Genomic DNA, 17,802 nt, shown 5'->3' with positions numbered 1-17,802 from the left:
GCCTGTGTTTACTTTTTTCTTTTCACACAAATGTAATTCTGTTGTGATAAAAGGAGCAGATGCTAGTTTTCCCTCAGATGTCTGCTGTTGTATTTCAGTATTTCAGTTCCATCACCCATGTTACTCCTACATCTTTCTGTGGTCTTTTCTTTATCCCACCGTCCCCCCACCCCCATTTTAATTCTGCTGCTTGATTTTTTTTCCTTTTCCTTTTTTTTTTTTTTTTTTTCTGAGCTATGTGCCACAGATGGTTCTGTTGTAATTCTCGAAATGCTAACTTCTACCTCGGTCCTTCCGTTTTGAAGGAGGTAGTCGTGTTTGTGCTTAATTGTCGTGGTGCTTACAATAGTTTTACTGTGTGTGCGTGTGTGCGCGTTAGCCGGCTTGGATCTCCAGCCTCGGAGAAGGTTCTTGCTCTACCCTTTCTCCATTAGTCACTCATTCTTTTTGCAGATATCTGGCTATCTGTTGGAAGAAAGGGTGCAGCGACCGTTAAAACTGCTGGCAACCCACCCACCCCCTCCCAGGTTTCGGCTTGCCTACCACACCTCCCTAATGGGCCGCCTTTGTGCAGTCAGAGTGCACAGCCCACGTTCAGTTCCTGGGGCCGGAGAGACGAGGGGCGGAGACTCGGCTCACTGGTCCCGGGCAGCAGGAAGGTCACGCCCCCTGGCCGGGGTTCTGCGCGCGCGGCCTGCGACGTCAGCCACCCGCGTGAGCTTGGCCCCGTAGTGCGCGGGAGGTGCTGGTGCGCATGCTCTGATTCGGTCGCTGCGGCGGCCGTAGGTGAGGGAGGTTTGGGTCTCCCTCGTGGAGGGCTTCTTTACGCGTTCCCTCCGCTCCTCTGCTATCATCTCCGTGGCCCCTGGGAGCCTATCACTCTCCTCCCTGGGGCTGCTGGCTGGACGGCAGCTGGCAGAGCGTTGGGCACCTCACCCCGGCTCCCCTCCCCCCGCCCCGTTGCCCCGCCTGCGCTAGGCTGGGCGGCGGGGTCGGGCTGAGCGGAGCGGGGTGAGTATTCCCACAGCCTTTGCTGACCCCTTTTCCCGGCTCTGCTTCCCGCACGGTCCTCACCCCACTCCTGGGATGGTGAGGAAGGGCGGGTGCGGGTACGCGGCGAACAGCCCAGCCCTAACAAAAGAATGGGAAACGGGGCTCTTTCCAGTGAAATGTAGGCCGAATCCCGGCTGTCGTGGAGCGAGAGAGTAGGGGGTGGGTGGAAGGGGGAAGGAAGGCCCGCGCCCAGCGTGACCGGCACTCTTGGGCCACTACTGAGCGCTCACGCAAACGTGGGTAGTCACTGCCCTGTGTTTTAAACCAGCGCAGGGTTAGCAAGTCTGTCTGTGTAACATTGCAACAAAGGGTATCAAGTTGCTCGTGATTCCAGTGGCCAAGTTCCACTTAAGTTGAAGGGATTTCAGATTCATTAAGTATCTGGAGGACCAAGTTAATATTTTTAGCCAACAATTTTTCGTCTTCCAAATAACCTTTCTACTCATAGTGTATGATATCATGAATTGGGGGTAGTTAACTGATTCATACAAACATTTATGACGACAAAAATTTATAAACATCTAGGAAAAGCAGAAGAATAGCTCAGAATGTAACCTTGCCTAAGAGGCCCACCTGAGGCTGAATTAATTATCTAGGGAACTGTACTCTTGCTTGACATAGTACTGATTAGGGCCCAGGCCCAGCTCTTACTTTTTGCTCTGTGTGTGTAATGGAGATGTAAATTATTTCTGACTGGGAGGGAAAAAAAAAAACACTCCTGAAGATTGTGGCTTTATTGCCCTATTTCCAAGATTTTTATAATTTTTACCATTCAGCTTACTCCATCATGAGTTCAATAAATCTTTGCCACAGGCTCACTTCGGGAGAATTATGTTTATAACTTAAAAAAAAATTACAGTTTAACAGTGGCCTTACTCTTTAGTGGCAAAAGCTTAAGTTTGTACTTTTTAGAATTGGAAAACAGGCCCTTTATAGTACTCAGCCACATTAGAGGACCTCGAGTAGAATCCTTAACTTCTTGCTTCTGAAGAGTCAAATATGGACAAAAGGAAACATGTACAAAATGAAAATTTAATCAAAAAGGAAATGTTGAGCATTGAGAAATTCGAATTAAGGCATTGTAATTACAAGGATTAAAAATCGTTATTGGTATTTTAATTGAAGTTAGTGGAAATAGTTTCTAGTTCTACAATGGATTCATTTGGATATAGATAGACTATAACAAGATTATTTCTCCTTACCTTCTCCCATCGCCACTTCCTTTCCACCTTTATTTAATGTTAACTGAAACAGTGCTACATCATGAAGCAATCAAGTTGGGCATAATGTTTTATGACAAATTATAAATTGATAGTTCCCAATGCTTATAAATTTCTGAGAAAGATAAGCAACACTTCAGGAAAAATATGTCAGGTAAAGTTTACATAAGTGGATTGTGTAAGTCTGGGCTTGATTAGATTATTAATATCTTGATGTGTTTGGGACTGTGGAGGCAGTGTTTGAATCATAAACATAGTCTGGAACCATAACAACAACAAAGTGCCGTAGAGATTATTTAGTGATTATGTGTTGAAAACAAATGTCTTCAGGGGCTTAGCAGACTGGGTATGAAACTATTGGAAAGTAGGGGAATGGAGAATAAACTACCTAAAAGCATCCAGGCTAGGGAGAAGTTGCTGAAAACTGCAAAACCAAGAGGCACCTCTAAAGAACCTGGTACCTCAGGCCTTGAATTGCTGATCTCATAGGTTTACAGAATCCAGGAAGAGTACTTACTAATATAAGTTTAGCTTTGAGGTTAGGGTTATTTCGTATCACTCTCATTTAATAGCCTTCAGAGAAAACTTTAAAAAAGCGTCTCTACCTAGCTCAAGGACCTATAATGGATTCTTACTGCCCACTGCTTTAAATGGAATTTTTCAGAGTTTTAGGTTTATCAGTAAACAGCTTTCCTTCATCCAAATTGCCGGCCTCTCCATAGACTAAATTCTCAGCTTCTTGGTGGCAAAAGGAAAGAAAGAAGCATACCACTTATCAGGAAAAACACAGCTTCCTTGGACGTCAGTATTTATTGAATCAAATGTAGGTTGGGATTTCAGATATCAAAATTATGCTAAGAAACCTTATGGTTAAGTTTTCTAGACTTTGTTAAGGTTTTTTTTTTTTTAATATTTTATTTATTTGACAGAGAGACAGACAGAGAGGGAACACAAGCAGGGGGAGAGGGAGAAGCAGGCTCTCCACTGAGCAGGGAGCTGGATGCAGGGCTCAGTTTGAGGACTGTGGGATCATGGCATGAGCTGAAGGCAGATGCTTATCAACTAAGCCACCCAGGTGCCCTAGACTTTGTTAAGTTTTAACCTACTTCCCAGTGTTTCTTAAAGGGAGCTCAACTGGCATTTCAGTGGGGCCGTCCCATACATTGTAGGATGCTCATTGTATCTGGCCCCTGAGCACTAAATTGCAGTAGCAAATTATAACCCCTCCTCTTTGTGACAGCCTACTGTGATCTCACCCATTTCCAAATAACCCTTTTGAGAATCATCCCTCCTAATGCTGGGAACCATTGGACCATATCTGCCTGTACTTTACTACCCACCTTATGCTGAAGTATTGCCATTTTATTTTTAAAACTTAGCAAACTTTTCAGGCCCTGTGTTGAGAAGCTCTTCCATCTTTTTGGCATGGCTTTGTCTCTACTTGGTAAGCCTTTACTCACATATAAGTCCTTAAAGAACTGAATTCAACTCTTTCAGACTCCTTCTTTTAGAGTCTTCTCTGATTTTCCCAGAAAATATTTGACATTCCTTCCTGTGAGGATACATACACACAGCAAATGGTTAAGATATTGTAGGTGCCAAGTGAACGTAGTGAAAGCATTTGGAAATAAGACAGTGCATTAATCTAGTTGTTAATGAAGACTTTGTAAGAAGAAAAGGGGAATGTCTCTTTCATTAAAAAATGTCCAACTACTATTTTTTTTAATGGCACTTGGTAGTATATTTTAAAAATGCATCATTCTATCATCTATTTTCAGAGGAGCACAGAGTCTGTAGCTTCTGATACAGTGCTGATTTTTTCTGTATCTTCTTTTTTTGGGGGGGGTATTTTATTTTAAAGAAATTTTGTATTAATTATTTTTATTAACATATAATGTGTTATTTGCCCCAGTTGTACAGGTCTGTGAATCATCAGGCTTACCCACTTCATAGCACTCACCATATCACCTACCCTCCCCAATGTCCATGACCGAAACACCGTCTCCGTGCCTCCCCTCCCCCCAGCTGCCCTCAGTTTGTTTTGTAAGATTAAGAGTCTCTTATGGTTTGTCTCCCACCCGATCCCATCTTGTTTCGTTTTTTCTTTTTCCTACCCCCCAAAACCCCCACTCTGCCTCTCAAAGTCCTCATATCAGGGAGATCATATGATATTTGTCTTTCTCTGATTAACTTATTTTGCTCAGCATAATACCCTCTAGTTCCATCCATGTTGTCACAAATGGCGAGATTTCATTTCTTTTGATGGCTGCATAGTATTCCATCATATATATATGATGGAATGACATATATATTTTTTGACAAATATATATAAATATATATAATATATATAAATATAAATATATTTTGATAAATATATATATTGATATATGACAAATATCATATATATATTCACACACACACACACCCCACCACCACCATATACATATACATATATATATGTGTGTGTGTGTATATATATATATACACATACATACACATACACACCACATCTTCTTTATCCATTCATCTGTTGATGGACATCTAGGTTCTACTGTGGACATTGCTGCTATAAACATTTGGGTGCACGTGCCCCTTTGGATCACTACATTTGTATCTTTAAGGTAAATGCCCAGTAGTGTGATTGCTGGGTCCTAGGGTAGCTCTATTTTCAATTTTTTGAGGAACCTCCATACTGTTTTCCAGAGTGGCTGTGCAAGCTTGCATTCCCACTAACAGTGTAGGAAGGTTCCCCTTTCTCTGCATCTCACCAACATCTGTCGTTTCCTGTTGTGCTCATTTTAGCCATTCTGACTGGGGGTGTGAGGTGGTATCTCATTGTGGTTTTGATTTGTATTTCCCTGATGGTGAATGATGTTGAGTGCTCTTTCATGTGTCTCTTGGCCATTTGTATGTCTTCTTTGCAGAAATGTCTGTTCATGTCTTCTGCCCATTTTTTGACGTAATTATCTGATTTTTGAGTGTTGAGTTTGATAAGTTCTGTATAGATTTTGGATGCTAGCCCTTTATCTGATATGTCATTTGCGAATATCTTCTCCCATTTTGTCAGTTGTCTTTTGGCTTTGTTGACTGTTTTCTTTGCTGTGCAAAAGCTTTTGATCTTGATGAAGTCCCAACAGTTCATTTTTGCCCTTGCTTCCTTTGCCTTTGGCGCTGTTTCTAGGAAGAAGTTGCTGTGGCTGAGGTCAAAGAGTTTGCTACCTGTGTTCTCCTCAAGGGTTTTTTTTTTTAAAGATTTTATTTATTTATTTGACAGACAGAGATCACAAGTAGGCAGAGAGAGAGGAGAAAGCAGGCTCCCCGCCCAGCAGAGAGCCCGATGTGGGGCTCGATCCCAGGACTCCGGGACCATGACCCGAGCCGAAGCCAGAGGCTTTAACCCACTGAGCCTCCCAGGCGCCCCTCTCCTCAAGGGTTTTGATGGATTTCTTCTCACATTGAGGTCTTTCATCCATTTTGAGTCTCTTTTTGTGTGTGGTGTAAGGAAATGGTCCAGTTTCATTCTTTTGCATGTCACTGTTCAATTTTCCCAACACCATTTGTTGAAGAGACTTTTTTCCATTGGACATTCTTTCCTGCTTTGTTGAAGATTAGTTGACCATAGAGTTGAGGGTCTATTTCTGGGCTCTCTATTCTGTTCCATTGATCTGTGTGTCTCTTTTTGTTCCAGTACCATACTGTCTTGATGATAACAGCTTTGTAATAGAGCTTAAAGTCTGGAATTGTGATGCCACCAATGTTGGCTTTCTTTTTCAACATTCTTCTGGCTATTCGGGGTCTTTTCTGATTTCATACAAATTTTAGGATTATTTGTTTCATTTCTTTGGAAAAAAATGGTGGTATTTTGATAGGGATTGCATTAAAACACGTAGATTGCTTTAGGTAGCACAGACACTTTCACAATATTTGTTCTTCCAATCCATGAGCATGGAACATTTTTCCATTTCTTTGTATCTTCCTCAATTTCTTTCATGAGTACTTTATAGTTTTTTGAGGGCAGATTCTTTGCCTCTTTGGTTAGGTTTATTCCTATGTATCTTATAGTTTTGGGTGCAATTGTATCTTCTTATTTGTTGAATAACTTTGGCCAGACTCATACATGATCAGTTCCTGGTTCTGGCCTAATTAGCATACATGGAGATGGGAGTTAGTTCTTCAAGTCACACTCATTATTCAAAAGTAACGAGAGGGGCGCTGGGTGGCACAGCTGGTAAGGCATCCAACTCTTGGTTTTGGCTCAGGTCCTGATCTCGGGGTCCTGGGATTGAGCCCCATGTCAGGCTCTGTGCTCAGCACAGAGTGCACTTCAGATTCTCTCTCTCTCCATTTGCCGCTCCTGCTCATGCTCTGTCTGTCTCTCTCGAAAAAATAAATCTTAAAAAGACACCCAAAATGACAAGAGAGTTGGTGGATCAGTTTAAATCATCAGCAGTGGTGGAGCAGCTTCACTTATGTGCTTGCAAAGAAGTCTTGTTTTATATAAAAGTATGATAATATTATAAAAATAATGATACTCATATCAGAAAGATGAGATGTCACATAAATCTGTTGTCTGGGTGGGGAAAGACCAATTGGTGAATAAGCTTGAAAGTTGAATTGAAGAAATGTACTATAGAAAGGTAGAGAGATATAAAATAAATTCACTTAAAATTTTTAATTTTTCTTTTACTGATTACCATTTTTATTTAATGTTTATAGTGTGCCTAACTTTGTTATAGATGCTAAGATACAGGCTTGAAAATCAGAAATTCTCAGATATTTAGACATTCCTCTATTGACTTTTGGTGTTCTTTGCTATGAAGGAGATGGTGGAGGCTACCCAAATTTTTGTTCCTTTGTAGGTATCTTACTGCCTGTATCTTAGTTTGTTTGTTTGTTTTTCTTTTTTAAATTAAGATATTCTACTAGGGTACCTCTAGGCATAGTTGTTGTTGTCATTGTTTTTTCCAATAGTTTTCTCAGAAACAAAGTGAATCCTCTCAATTAGAAGAGTAAATACGTTGATCCTTTTTTTTTTTTTTTCACCAGCTCAGGAGTAATTTTTCAGTGGTATGTTTGCTTATTATTTCAGTTCAGAAATGACAGTTATTTGTAGAATTGGATTTATATTCTTTGTCCTCCCTATCAATCAATATGCTTTGTTTTCATCTTCGTCTTTTTTCTTTTGTGTTTGGAGCACATCTCACATGTATATGCTAAAATACTAATTAGATTTTTTCCAGCTTCTGTACTTCTATTGCCTCTCATATAGAATTTAAATCTTTACTATTATTATATATTTGAATTCCCTTCCAGTTTTTTCTTATCCAGTTTCTTTTTTACTCTCAGCTGTTGTTTCCCACCTCATCTCTTGCTTTAGAGGCTGTGTTTTTCTTTTCCGTTTGTCTTTTTCGTTGGGAATGTAAAGTAGATAATTTCCAAGTTTTTCTCCTGATTCCCAGGGTAAGCCCTCTACAGAAGCAAGCTTTTTCTCTTCTTCCTCTATATGGCGGTGTTCTTCTTTCTTATGGTTGAAGAGCATCGTCTTGGTCCCACACTGTTACTGATGTTTTGGATTTTCTTAAAAATTGACGGCAGAGGGACTTGGGTAGGGATGGTATTGTTCACTCTTGTCAGAGCGAGCAAGCCCTCTGCGTCACTCTCACTACCTCTAGGTGCTGAAGGACTCTTCATCTACATGTGAGGTAGGAGAGCCAGCGTTGGAAAGATACAACCAGATTTCTGAATGATAAATCTTTCTGTACTCAGAAGAGGTCTTCCTTTGCTATTGTTTAATTTTTCAGCCCTGTGTCTATAACAAGGGGGAGTGTTTCTGTGTGATTTGAAACAGTTTATAGTTTTTTGAGTTTTTGCAGGGAAAGTGGTAGTGGTGAGACTGTAATCCTCTGAGGGCTCATTCTGTTCCCGCGCCTCCTGTTGCTGACTTCACAGAGTAGTATGCATTGCTCCTCTTGGCTTCACCTTCCACTTCTGGACATGAACATTTTATTATTGAGAGAGAACTGCCTTGAAAGAGAATTAGCAATGGGCTTGGAAGCCAGTAGTGGAGGGGTTACCTCAGGGTCTTTTTTTTTTTTTTTTGAAGGAAATGTAGAATGGAGTAGAGTGAGATGCCTTTTTAGGCTCTTCCTAACTGGACCTCCTGCTGCAGAGGCTGTAACAAGCATCCAGCTACCAATTAACATTTTTCAGTTCCAGTCCGGGTATAATGTTGTATCCTGTTTAAACTTTATTTGGGATATATATTTCACTGGGAAGGCAAAGAGGGAGTGCTGAGCTTTCTAGTTAGTTGCTGCTGAGACTGAGCCAAACTTTCTCCCTTTTGCTGCTTCCCTGTGCTATTTATTGAATTACTGGGTCTATCCCTGCTGTGCCCCATCCAGGCTGTCAAATGCCTTGAAATCCAGGTCACTCACTAGCCCTATCAAAACAATCCATCTTTTGTCTCAATTTCCTAGCATGATCCTTCCTCAAAAGTATGCCATGCTAATTACAAATATTTGTTTGGGGGATTTCAGAATCAGGTAATCTCTCTGGCCTGGGCCTTAGATTCCACATTTGAATTTGTACCCTGGCTCCTTCTTTGCTCTCTGAAACTTGAGGACCACTACCCAAGGACCCCGTTAGGTAAGTGATTATCTAAATGAATTCAAGCCAAGTTCTCATAAAGGAATTGGGTTCAGTTTATGTCCTTAGCTAGTAATTGCATGTTTTTGTTTGTTTTCTTAGGAAAGAGTCTAAATCTAAATTTATCATAATGTGGAATTGTTACAGGGAGGGGAAAAATGCAGAGGAAATTGCCTACTTTTATTAGTTAAAAATTGGCTTTAATGTTTAGAGGTATTCATAGTATATTCAGTGGTATGCACATTTTAAGTGATCATAAGTTCTGGGGAGATTTATATTTCTTTATGTGTTTTAGTTTCACTGTGATTCTGATGTACATTGATTTATAGGTTCATCAAAGGAAATGTCTCTGACCAAAAAGAAAATAAAATAGAATTAAATTAAATTAAATAAACACAAAGAATCAGTTTCTCACACATTAGATTAAAAATTTATAAAGTGGAGAATGGTAATGAAAAAAATTGTTTTTAACTAAAAAGGAGACTGAACAATGATTATACACAGTATTAGAATTTACTGGGGCTGTTTTCTGAAAAGATAATTAGTAGCAGCAGAATAAGCTTCACACTGTCTAGTCTTAGGGCTAACCTCTAGTTTAGAAAGACTGCCTTCACTTGGTGGGAAGAAAAATTATTCTACCTTCCCAATCTTTAGCCTCTGCTCAAGCAGTTAAAAAAAGGTTTTGATTGTTTGAGCTAAAAAAAAAAAAATCGAATAACTTTCCAGCAGGAGTAAGACTCAAGCAAAATAGATGCATTAACAACTTATATTTTATGTCATGAAAGAGCTCAAACTCATTTCTAACTTTTACTTATAATAAGAAATGAGAAGTTCATTGTTTAGGATGAGATGAGAATTGGAACTAGTCTTTCTTTCTTTTTTTTTTTTTTTAAAGATTTTATTTATTTATTTGACAGAGAGAAATCACAAGTAGGCAGAGAGGCAGGCAGAGAGAGAGAGGGGGAAGCAGGCTCCCTGCCAAGCAGAGAGCCCGATGCGGGACTCGATCCCAGGACCCTGAGATCGTGACCTGAGCCGAAGGCAGAGACTTAACCCAGAGAGCCACCCAGGCGTCCCGGAACTAGTCTTTCTATTGAAAGTTCGCTTGTGTTCTGTTTTCATCTCTAGTCTGAATTTAAGATACCTTAAGTCTGGAAATGGAAACAGGTCTAAGGAGTTTTACATTTGCAAAATAAATTTTTGCCATTTTTGCTTAAACTACAGTTGTGGTTATTTCCATTTTTTAAAAAAGATTTTATTTATGAGCCAGCGAGAGAGAGCACAAGCAGGGGGAGGGGTAGAGGGAGACAGAGAAGCAGACTCCTCACTAAGCAGGGGGCCCAATGTGGGGCTCCATCCCAGGACCCTGGGATCATGACCTGAGCCGAAGGCAGATGTTTAACTGATTGAGCCACTCAGGCACCCCAAGTTATTTTCATTTTTGACCATAATTTCAGCCATCTCATAGTAAGAAGTTCTAATATTCTAATTTCTGCCTCTACTAGTCTATATATTTGGTAGAAGATCAGAGTGTTATATATTGTATTATATATTGAAAAGTACATATGAAAATGTTGATTGTATTATATTTTTATTTTTAATGAGTTGAAATATTCTTACTTGAGCAAAGAGACAATAATTATTCAGTGATATTTCATTATGGCATATTACGATGATTCAAGTTACGATGGATAGCATTTTAATATAATATAGTTCCTAATTTTGTAATCAAGCTGTAAGTGTTTATATTATTATATGTAATATCCTTCAGCAAAGCCCAGTCTTTAGATAATTTTGTAAGTATTCAAATATTAATTAGTGCTTTGATGTGCTGTCATCTTGTTAGTGGCACAGTGCTGTTAATTAGATAAACTATGGCTATTGAGTGAAATTTTATGTTTTGACTAACATTTTGAATAGTTCAGTAAACCTCAAGTAACTGGGGGGCTTCGGGAATGGAATATTTTTACTTTAGTTCAGTTTTGTTGTTAAGTAAGGGTTTGTTTGGAATTTATAAAATATGCCAAAATACATTAGTATTTTTTTATGTATTAAATTCAGTTTTCATTTGACTTAGTATCTCTCAATATATGTCAGGGTCACTATATCGTTAGAAAAACTAATTTTCTGACTGCTTCGTTTTGGTCTTCCTAGTCTACTTCTGTATCCTCCCCCTGAGTGATCAAGTGTGCTCTGTTATCTATATAATGTTGATTTAAATCAATATGTCTGGCCCAGATTTCTCTTTCTTTCTGAGTTCCAGATCCATCTCAAAACGTCCACTAGATTCTCCTCACATGGGTATTGCACAGGTATTTCAAACTCAAAATCAGTGTGATTGAATTAAGTCCATCTCACTTCCCAAACCTGTTCTTGTTCAGTGTACCACCACCTACGGTAAAGAGCAGGGAATCTTCCTTGAATCTTTTCTCCCACAGATCCCTCACCTACCAAGATCCACCAGTTGTCATGAGTATACTATCAAAATACCTTTTGAATCCTTCCCCCTTCTACCCTACTTCCAGTCTTTGGCTCTGTTTGGAATTATTTTGTCTTTCCTGTATTATTGCAAGAGACTTTTAATAGGTGTTCATCTAGTCAGGCAAGAACTGCAGTCTCGACCAGAAGCCAGAATGCAAATACCAGTTTACTCCCACAGTCAAAACCCTTTTGAGCCCTCAAGCTAGCAGACTCTCCTTCCTCAATAACCCTCCTCTACCTCTGTATTTCAGTTAAGCAAGAGTTCTTTAATTACTGGACCTTCCATTATATTCAGATTTTTGGACATTCTATTCCTTTGCCTCCTTCCTTTGCTTAGTTAACTTCTGTTCTTCCTTTTAATGTCTTCTTAGATGTCACTTTCTTGTGTGTGCACTGAAGCACCTTAACCAGGATTTTTGTGTGTAACCCGGAGATACTTTCACATACCTGAAATGTTTGAGATGACTGCCTCAGTAGAAGCCCCTGCATTTTATTGTCTCTTATGTACTCAGAATTCCTGTACTTGGTGCTTTCCTTTCCCAAACCTGTTCTCCCACTGTTCTCCTACCCTCTCAGATTTTCCATTGTGATCTCTGGAGCACACATCCCTAGTAAACAAACTTATCTTGATCCTTAAGGCGTTATTGTCGTTACTACGTTCTGTGGAGTAAGTTAAGTGTTCCCAGAAAAAGAATTTTATGGTCCAAAGGGTCAGGAAACCCTGAGTTAATAGTTTCCCCATCACAATGTATATTGTGAATCTCCAGGGTGGGGATAGTGAGTGGATATATACCGTGGATCAGTTTCCACACTTCCATCTCACATGGTGTTAACATCTTCACAGGTCACTGCTTCCACTAACTTGTTTTAAAGGAAATTTGGCTTTGAAACAAGAAACAACAAACAACAAACAAAAACTGAAACTGTTTGAGTGGAAGTTGCTCCTTCCTCCAACCTACAAATTGTAGGGTCTGGAGCTTACTGGTAGCCCCTACTTCCCCAGAGCAAATTTTAGGTCACTGCTTCTTTAGCTTCATGTAGATATCCCAGCTCCTTTAGGGCTTCTTTGAAAATCTTTTGAGGAATTTTATATCCTATGAAATTCAGCTCTACCCAATATAGCGAGCTAGGTCTTTTTCTCACATATTCACTGGTAGTGGCTGCTTTTAGCACCATCTTGAGAAGGAATCCAAGGCTGTGTTTTGGCTCAACAGCATCAGGATCACCTGTATTAGTTTATTAGTGATTATTCTTGATGGATTTAGCATTATACACCATCTTCTACCATTTGTCCCTTGTCATTTACAAGTCGCTCGTTTGATCTTCCATCTTCCTGAAAGAGCTCTCCACCCCCACCAACTCTCCAGATAATTCTAAGTGACTTCAGCATCCATATGAAAAACAGCAAATATAAGCTTCATATTTTTCGAAACTTCTGAGCTCTAGTGACCTTTATCTGTAAGTTACTTTATATACTTGCTGAAACCTCCTGAAGTTCTAAAGTCTCAAGTTCTTCTGGTCTTCCTTTTCCTTCCTTTCACTATGGTGGTTCTTAGCCCTTTTTGGTATCTGATATTCTTTGATACTACCATGTTTTCCCAGCCCCTTCAATCTTCTCTTGGTATTTTTACTTTCCTGCCTCATCTGGAACTATGAGCTTATTCTCACTACCATATTTTATTTCTTCTTCTACCTTTATCCTTCCACTGAATCAACCCAGCAAAACCTCAACTTTGCATGTGTGCTCAATGCAGCTCCCTGCTGGTTCCTGTACCTGGGAAGCTGAGCATTGCTAATGGTAATCACAGCACCCTTCCTCCTTGTGTGGCATGTAAGTCTCCCATAAAAATTTTATTACTCTTCAGTATTGTACCGTTGAAGCTTTATCTCTGCCATTCTGCTCCAATAGAGAGCAGACAAGTTTAACTTGCATGTGACTGGACTGTATCTGCCTACACTTCCTGCATCATGTTTGTGAGATCAGACTTGGAGTTCTCTACACCCTAACTTGACTTTGGTCATATCATTCTCCCTGCTTGGACTCTGTTCTCACCCTTTTGCTTTACCCAATGACAGTCTGCGCTACAAAAACTCTTATATAACTTCAAGATTCATCTTCATGCTCACCCCACACACCCTCCCACACTATCCCCTCTTGGTAAGGGACTCAATCATTTGTACATACTTTAAACATAAATCCTGTTTTCCAGTGCTGTAAGGATTGAGAGTTGATCAATTCACTGGAAAAGTTCCTTAGAGCTAGAGTTAAAAAAAAAATACATGTAGACATGAAACATTTTATTTAAACTTAGAACAGAAATACATTCCTGTCGATTGTCTCATGTATGACCAAGGGATTTTTCTTTGAGTATGTATACTTGAATGGAATTCATTGTTCCTTCATGAATATACTGAACGCAGAATGCATCCTCTAGATTTCTAGTTTGCATTTAAAAGAAAGAACTCAAGCTATTTATGTAGCAATGTGAGCACAGGATCCTAGATTTGTATGGTTTTTTCCCCCACCAGTCTTTTCAGTTGCATTGTCCATACCTACTTCAATAAGAGTTTGTTTTTTTTATAGAGACTTACCTTTATCAAGTCTTTCTAAGGCATTAAATCATAAAAATAGCAGGTATTTTTCTTTTTTACTTGCATTTTATGGGTTTGGTTTGTGTAGCATTTAATTAAAGCATGTATTTATAATAATCAAATGTGGTTTGTGAATATAAACTCAACTGATGGTAGCAGAGGTGCTCATGATCAGCATGTCGTAGACATCAGTATTTACCAAGGGAATGGATAGTATGTCAGTTAACTTGGCAAGTTGATTGACTGGAGGTTGGTTAAGAGAGTTTCTACTATAATGATTTTTATTGCTTATCTCCCTTCATTACAGTGTGAGATCTTACAAGGCAAGGAATACACACACACACACACACACACACACATATGTATTTTTTTTTTTTTCATTTTGTATATCTAACCTTCACCTATGCATAGTACCTACTGTAGATATTCAGTCTGTGTTTCTTGGTTGAATGAGCAAATTCTTCTCTAGGTCATACTAAATTTGAATAATCAGAAAGAACGCTATACTAAGAATCAGCTAGTATAGACAGATCACTGGCCTTGGAGCCAAATTGGGGTTTGAATCCTTTCTCATTTGCATTTCTTGAGCAGATTTCTTTCTCTTATTCTTTTGGGGAATGGGGGTAACAACAGTCTTTGGGTTGTGTGAGGATTAAATGGGGATGTAAGGGGCGCCTGGGTGGCTCAGTGGGTTGAGCCTCTGCCTTCAGCTCAGGTCATGATCCCAGGGTCCTGGGATCGAGCCCCGCATCGGGCTCTCTGCTCAGCGGGGAGCCTGCTTCCTCCTCTCTCTCTCTCTCTCTCTCTGCCTGCTTCTCTGCCTACTTGTGATCTCTGTCTGTCAAGTAAATAAATAAAAAAAAATATTTAAAAAAAAATAAATGGGGATGTAAAGTGTTTAACATAGTGCTTGACATAGTAAGCAATCAACAAGTGCTAATTTTCCTGGTGATGCTCATTACCAGTGAGGAAAATGTAGGAATTCAGTTGGTCTAACTTTTTCATCAAAGGTCTTGAACTATATAATTTAACAATTTCCTTCTAGCTCTAAATTTCTCTTATTATAAACAATGGTTCATGTTTTGGACAGATTTTTGTAAGAAAGTTGTGGCTATTCCTTGATTTGTTACATTTGTAGATTTGATAAAGTAGGTAATTACTTAGGTGATCATAACCTTATACCTTGAAAAACAAAACTTTCAGGCTTTAGAACATCATTTGTTAGTGAATTGAACTCTCTAATAAAGTGTGAAGAACAGAAGAACAGCTCAGCTTTACTAAGCACTACCACACTATCTATGTAAGAGCTAAGTAAGGTAGAAAGTAGAGAAGGAAGCTCTGAGGAGATTGTTTAGAAGCATTAGCTTAGAAGAAGTGAGATAAAATTAAGCTCTTGAAACTAAATTTATGGACAGATTTAACTTTTTGAACCATAGATGTGTATTTGTTATAAATCTAGGTTTTAAGTTTTCATGTTGACCACATTTTCTTTCTGATTAAAAAATGGGGATAGGGTAAGAAGGATGGAAACATAGTGCTTTTTGGAATGGCTCTGAGGATATTTCCCATTCTATGTCTCAAATTTTGTTTTGTTTAAAGGAGTAAGTGATTTAGTAGAATTCCTTTTAGCATTCATTCTACAGCTCATACTTATACTTAGTTTTTGTATTACAGTTATCATTTAGTATGGAAGAAGATGAGTTCTTTGGAGAAAAAACATTCCAGCACTTTTGTGCAGAATTCATTAAACATTCACAGCAGATAAGTGATGGTTGGGAATGGAGAACTTCGAAGGTAAGAACAGAAACTTTTATTTTCTATTTTAATAACGTGTTTTTTTCTTTGGCTGTATAAAGCCTCAGTAATTTAAACTAATGTATGAAAGCTAGTTTGATTTAGTAAAAGGCTTAAATTGAAGACTGTTTTAAAACAGATGTCCATTTTATTGTTTCAACTATATATACTCATTATAATTGGGCTAATGAAGTATTATCTAGAAAAGTCCTTAGGTGACCTCCTTTAATTTAATAGATAAGAATGCTTAGCATATTAATTATCTGAATGTAAACAGATGCTTCTGTGGTGCTTCAAACCATTTATTTACACTGTTTATTTTCTTAGGAAAGTGCTTTTGTCCAGAGAGTGGAAAGATAATCCTGAAACCAAACCAGAGTCAAACAATCACAAAGTCTGAAATATTGAGGAATGAATTAATTGGAAATTTCTTAATGATGTAAACACATTCCAAAGCATTCTTTCTTTGGTTCTATTCAGTATAATGAATGTAAAAGGTCTATGGACTCATCTATTTCTACACATATACTTAGTATGGATTACACTTAGTAAGGTTTCTCTGCCAAGAGCTCCTTGAGATAATTTTCTGAGAGGATAAATTTTCTCTACTTGATTTCTTAATCTGATACCTAAAAAAAGTGGTGATTCCCAGTTTTTGTGCTTATTGGCTCTGTTTGCTGTATGAACTCTGAGAAATGTGAATACTTTGGAGCTGATTCCTATGATTCAGAAGTAGGCCAGGGAAATGCAGTTCTTGACCCGATCCACAGTGTCACCAGAGAGAGAAGCCATGATTTCCCTTTGGGTCATGTGCCAGCTAAGCTTTCATGGGGCGGAAGTGGGGGAATATCATGAGAGACTCCAGCCCCACTCTTTAAGTTAGTGACTGGACAGTTCATAAGGCATCTCCTGCTCCGGGATAACATGATTTTATTATTAGCACCTTTTATTAATCTTTTTCCTGAGTGTTTTATAATTTTGATTGCTATTGTGTTTGAATGTTTATTCATCTTTATTCATCTTTTATTTTCTTCATCCTGACTTTATTTATTTATTTATAATCAGAGATAGAGAGAGAGCACACAAGGAGGGGGAGTGACAGACAGAGAGAGAAGCAGGCTCCCTGCTGAGCAGGGAGACTGTTGTGGGACTTGATCCCAGGACCTTAGAGTCCTAGCCTGAGCTGAAGGCAGCTGCTTAACCGGCTGAGCCACCCAGGTATCCCCATCCTGACTTTAATATCATGTCTCTGTTATATGATTTTTTTTTTAAAAAGTTGGCTGTTTATTTATTGGATAAATGTAGGTTTCTGATCCCATTTGATCTGTAATAATTTGTATGGTTATTCCTGGGAAACTTTTCCTTTCCTTTCCACAAATTTTTTTTAAAAAATAATTTTTAAAAAGAAATTTTCTTGTCTTAAGCTAGAGGTAGAATAATAGATGCTCCAGCTACTATTTCAGTGACCTGGTAGAATGGGGGAGGAAAAGGTTAGGGAGGGAGATGGGACTGTGTGTGTGTGTGTACATGTGCATGAGTGCATGTCCACACGCACGCACACACACACACACACACACACACATGTTTGTTGGGGGATGCTGGGAAGGGTCTCCAGTAGGGAGATTTATGATAATATTATATCTGTTAGAAATGTCTTCTGTGAATTTGTTGAAACTAGTGTGCCAAGAACTAGTTTCCAGGATTTGTTTTTATTCTTGTCTGTCCTCTGCTTCAGGGGTGGGGTATGGCTGTCACTGGCTTCTTGTTTGTTGCCATTGCCTGCTCAGTTAGGAAAGTTACCTACCCTTCAGAGTTAGAATTGTACCTCTAATTAAGGGCAGGTTTTTTTTTTGTTGTTTGGTTTTTTGGTTTGTTTTTTAAATGGGGAGGTGAGCCCATAGATAGTACCAAAACAAAACAGAACACTGTTTAGAGAAAATCTTTGTAACCTTAGGGCAAGGACTACAGACTCAAAAGCCCTGGAGTCCAGGGATTTGTAACATAAATGGATCAAGCT

The 17,802-nt window shown here is 39.0% G+C and overlaps 1 protein-coding gene across 4 annotated transcripts in view; it reads left to right on the top strand.

Annotated features, from left to right (window-relative positions):
* Nucleotides 1-958: 958 nt before the first annotated feature.
* The window catches only part of ATG10 (autophagy related 10), a 240,616-nt gene continuing 223,772 nt past the window's right edge, over nucleotides 959-17,802 (top strand). For 2 of the 4 annotated variants that reach the window (XM_080804682.1, XM_080804685.1), the window contains exons 1-3: nucleotides 959-1,011; nucleotides 8,810-8,918; nucleotides 15,666-15,785. In XM_080804682.1, coding sequence (XP_080660808.1) covers nucleotides 15,678-15,785 — 108 coding nt within the window. In that variant the 5' untranslated portion in view covers nucleotides 959-1,011; nucleotides 8,810-8,918; nucleotides 15,666-15,677. The remainder of the gene's footprint in view (nucleotides 1,012-8,809; nucleotides 8,919-15,665; nucleotides 15,786-17,802) is intronic. The other 2 variants (XM_080804683.1, XM_080804684.1) reach the window with 1 other exon arrangement.

The sequence above is a fragment of the Martes martes genome (assembly GCF_963455335.1).
Source record: "Martes martes genome assembly, chromosome: 5".
In the NCBI taxonomy this organism is placed as follows: Eukaryota; Metazoa; Chordata; class Mammalia; order Carnivora; family Mustelidae; genus Martes; species Martes martes.
This window is presented reverse-complemented; position numbering and strand designations above follow the sequence as displayed.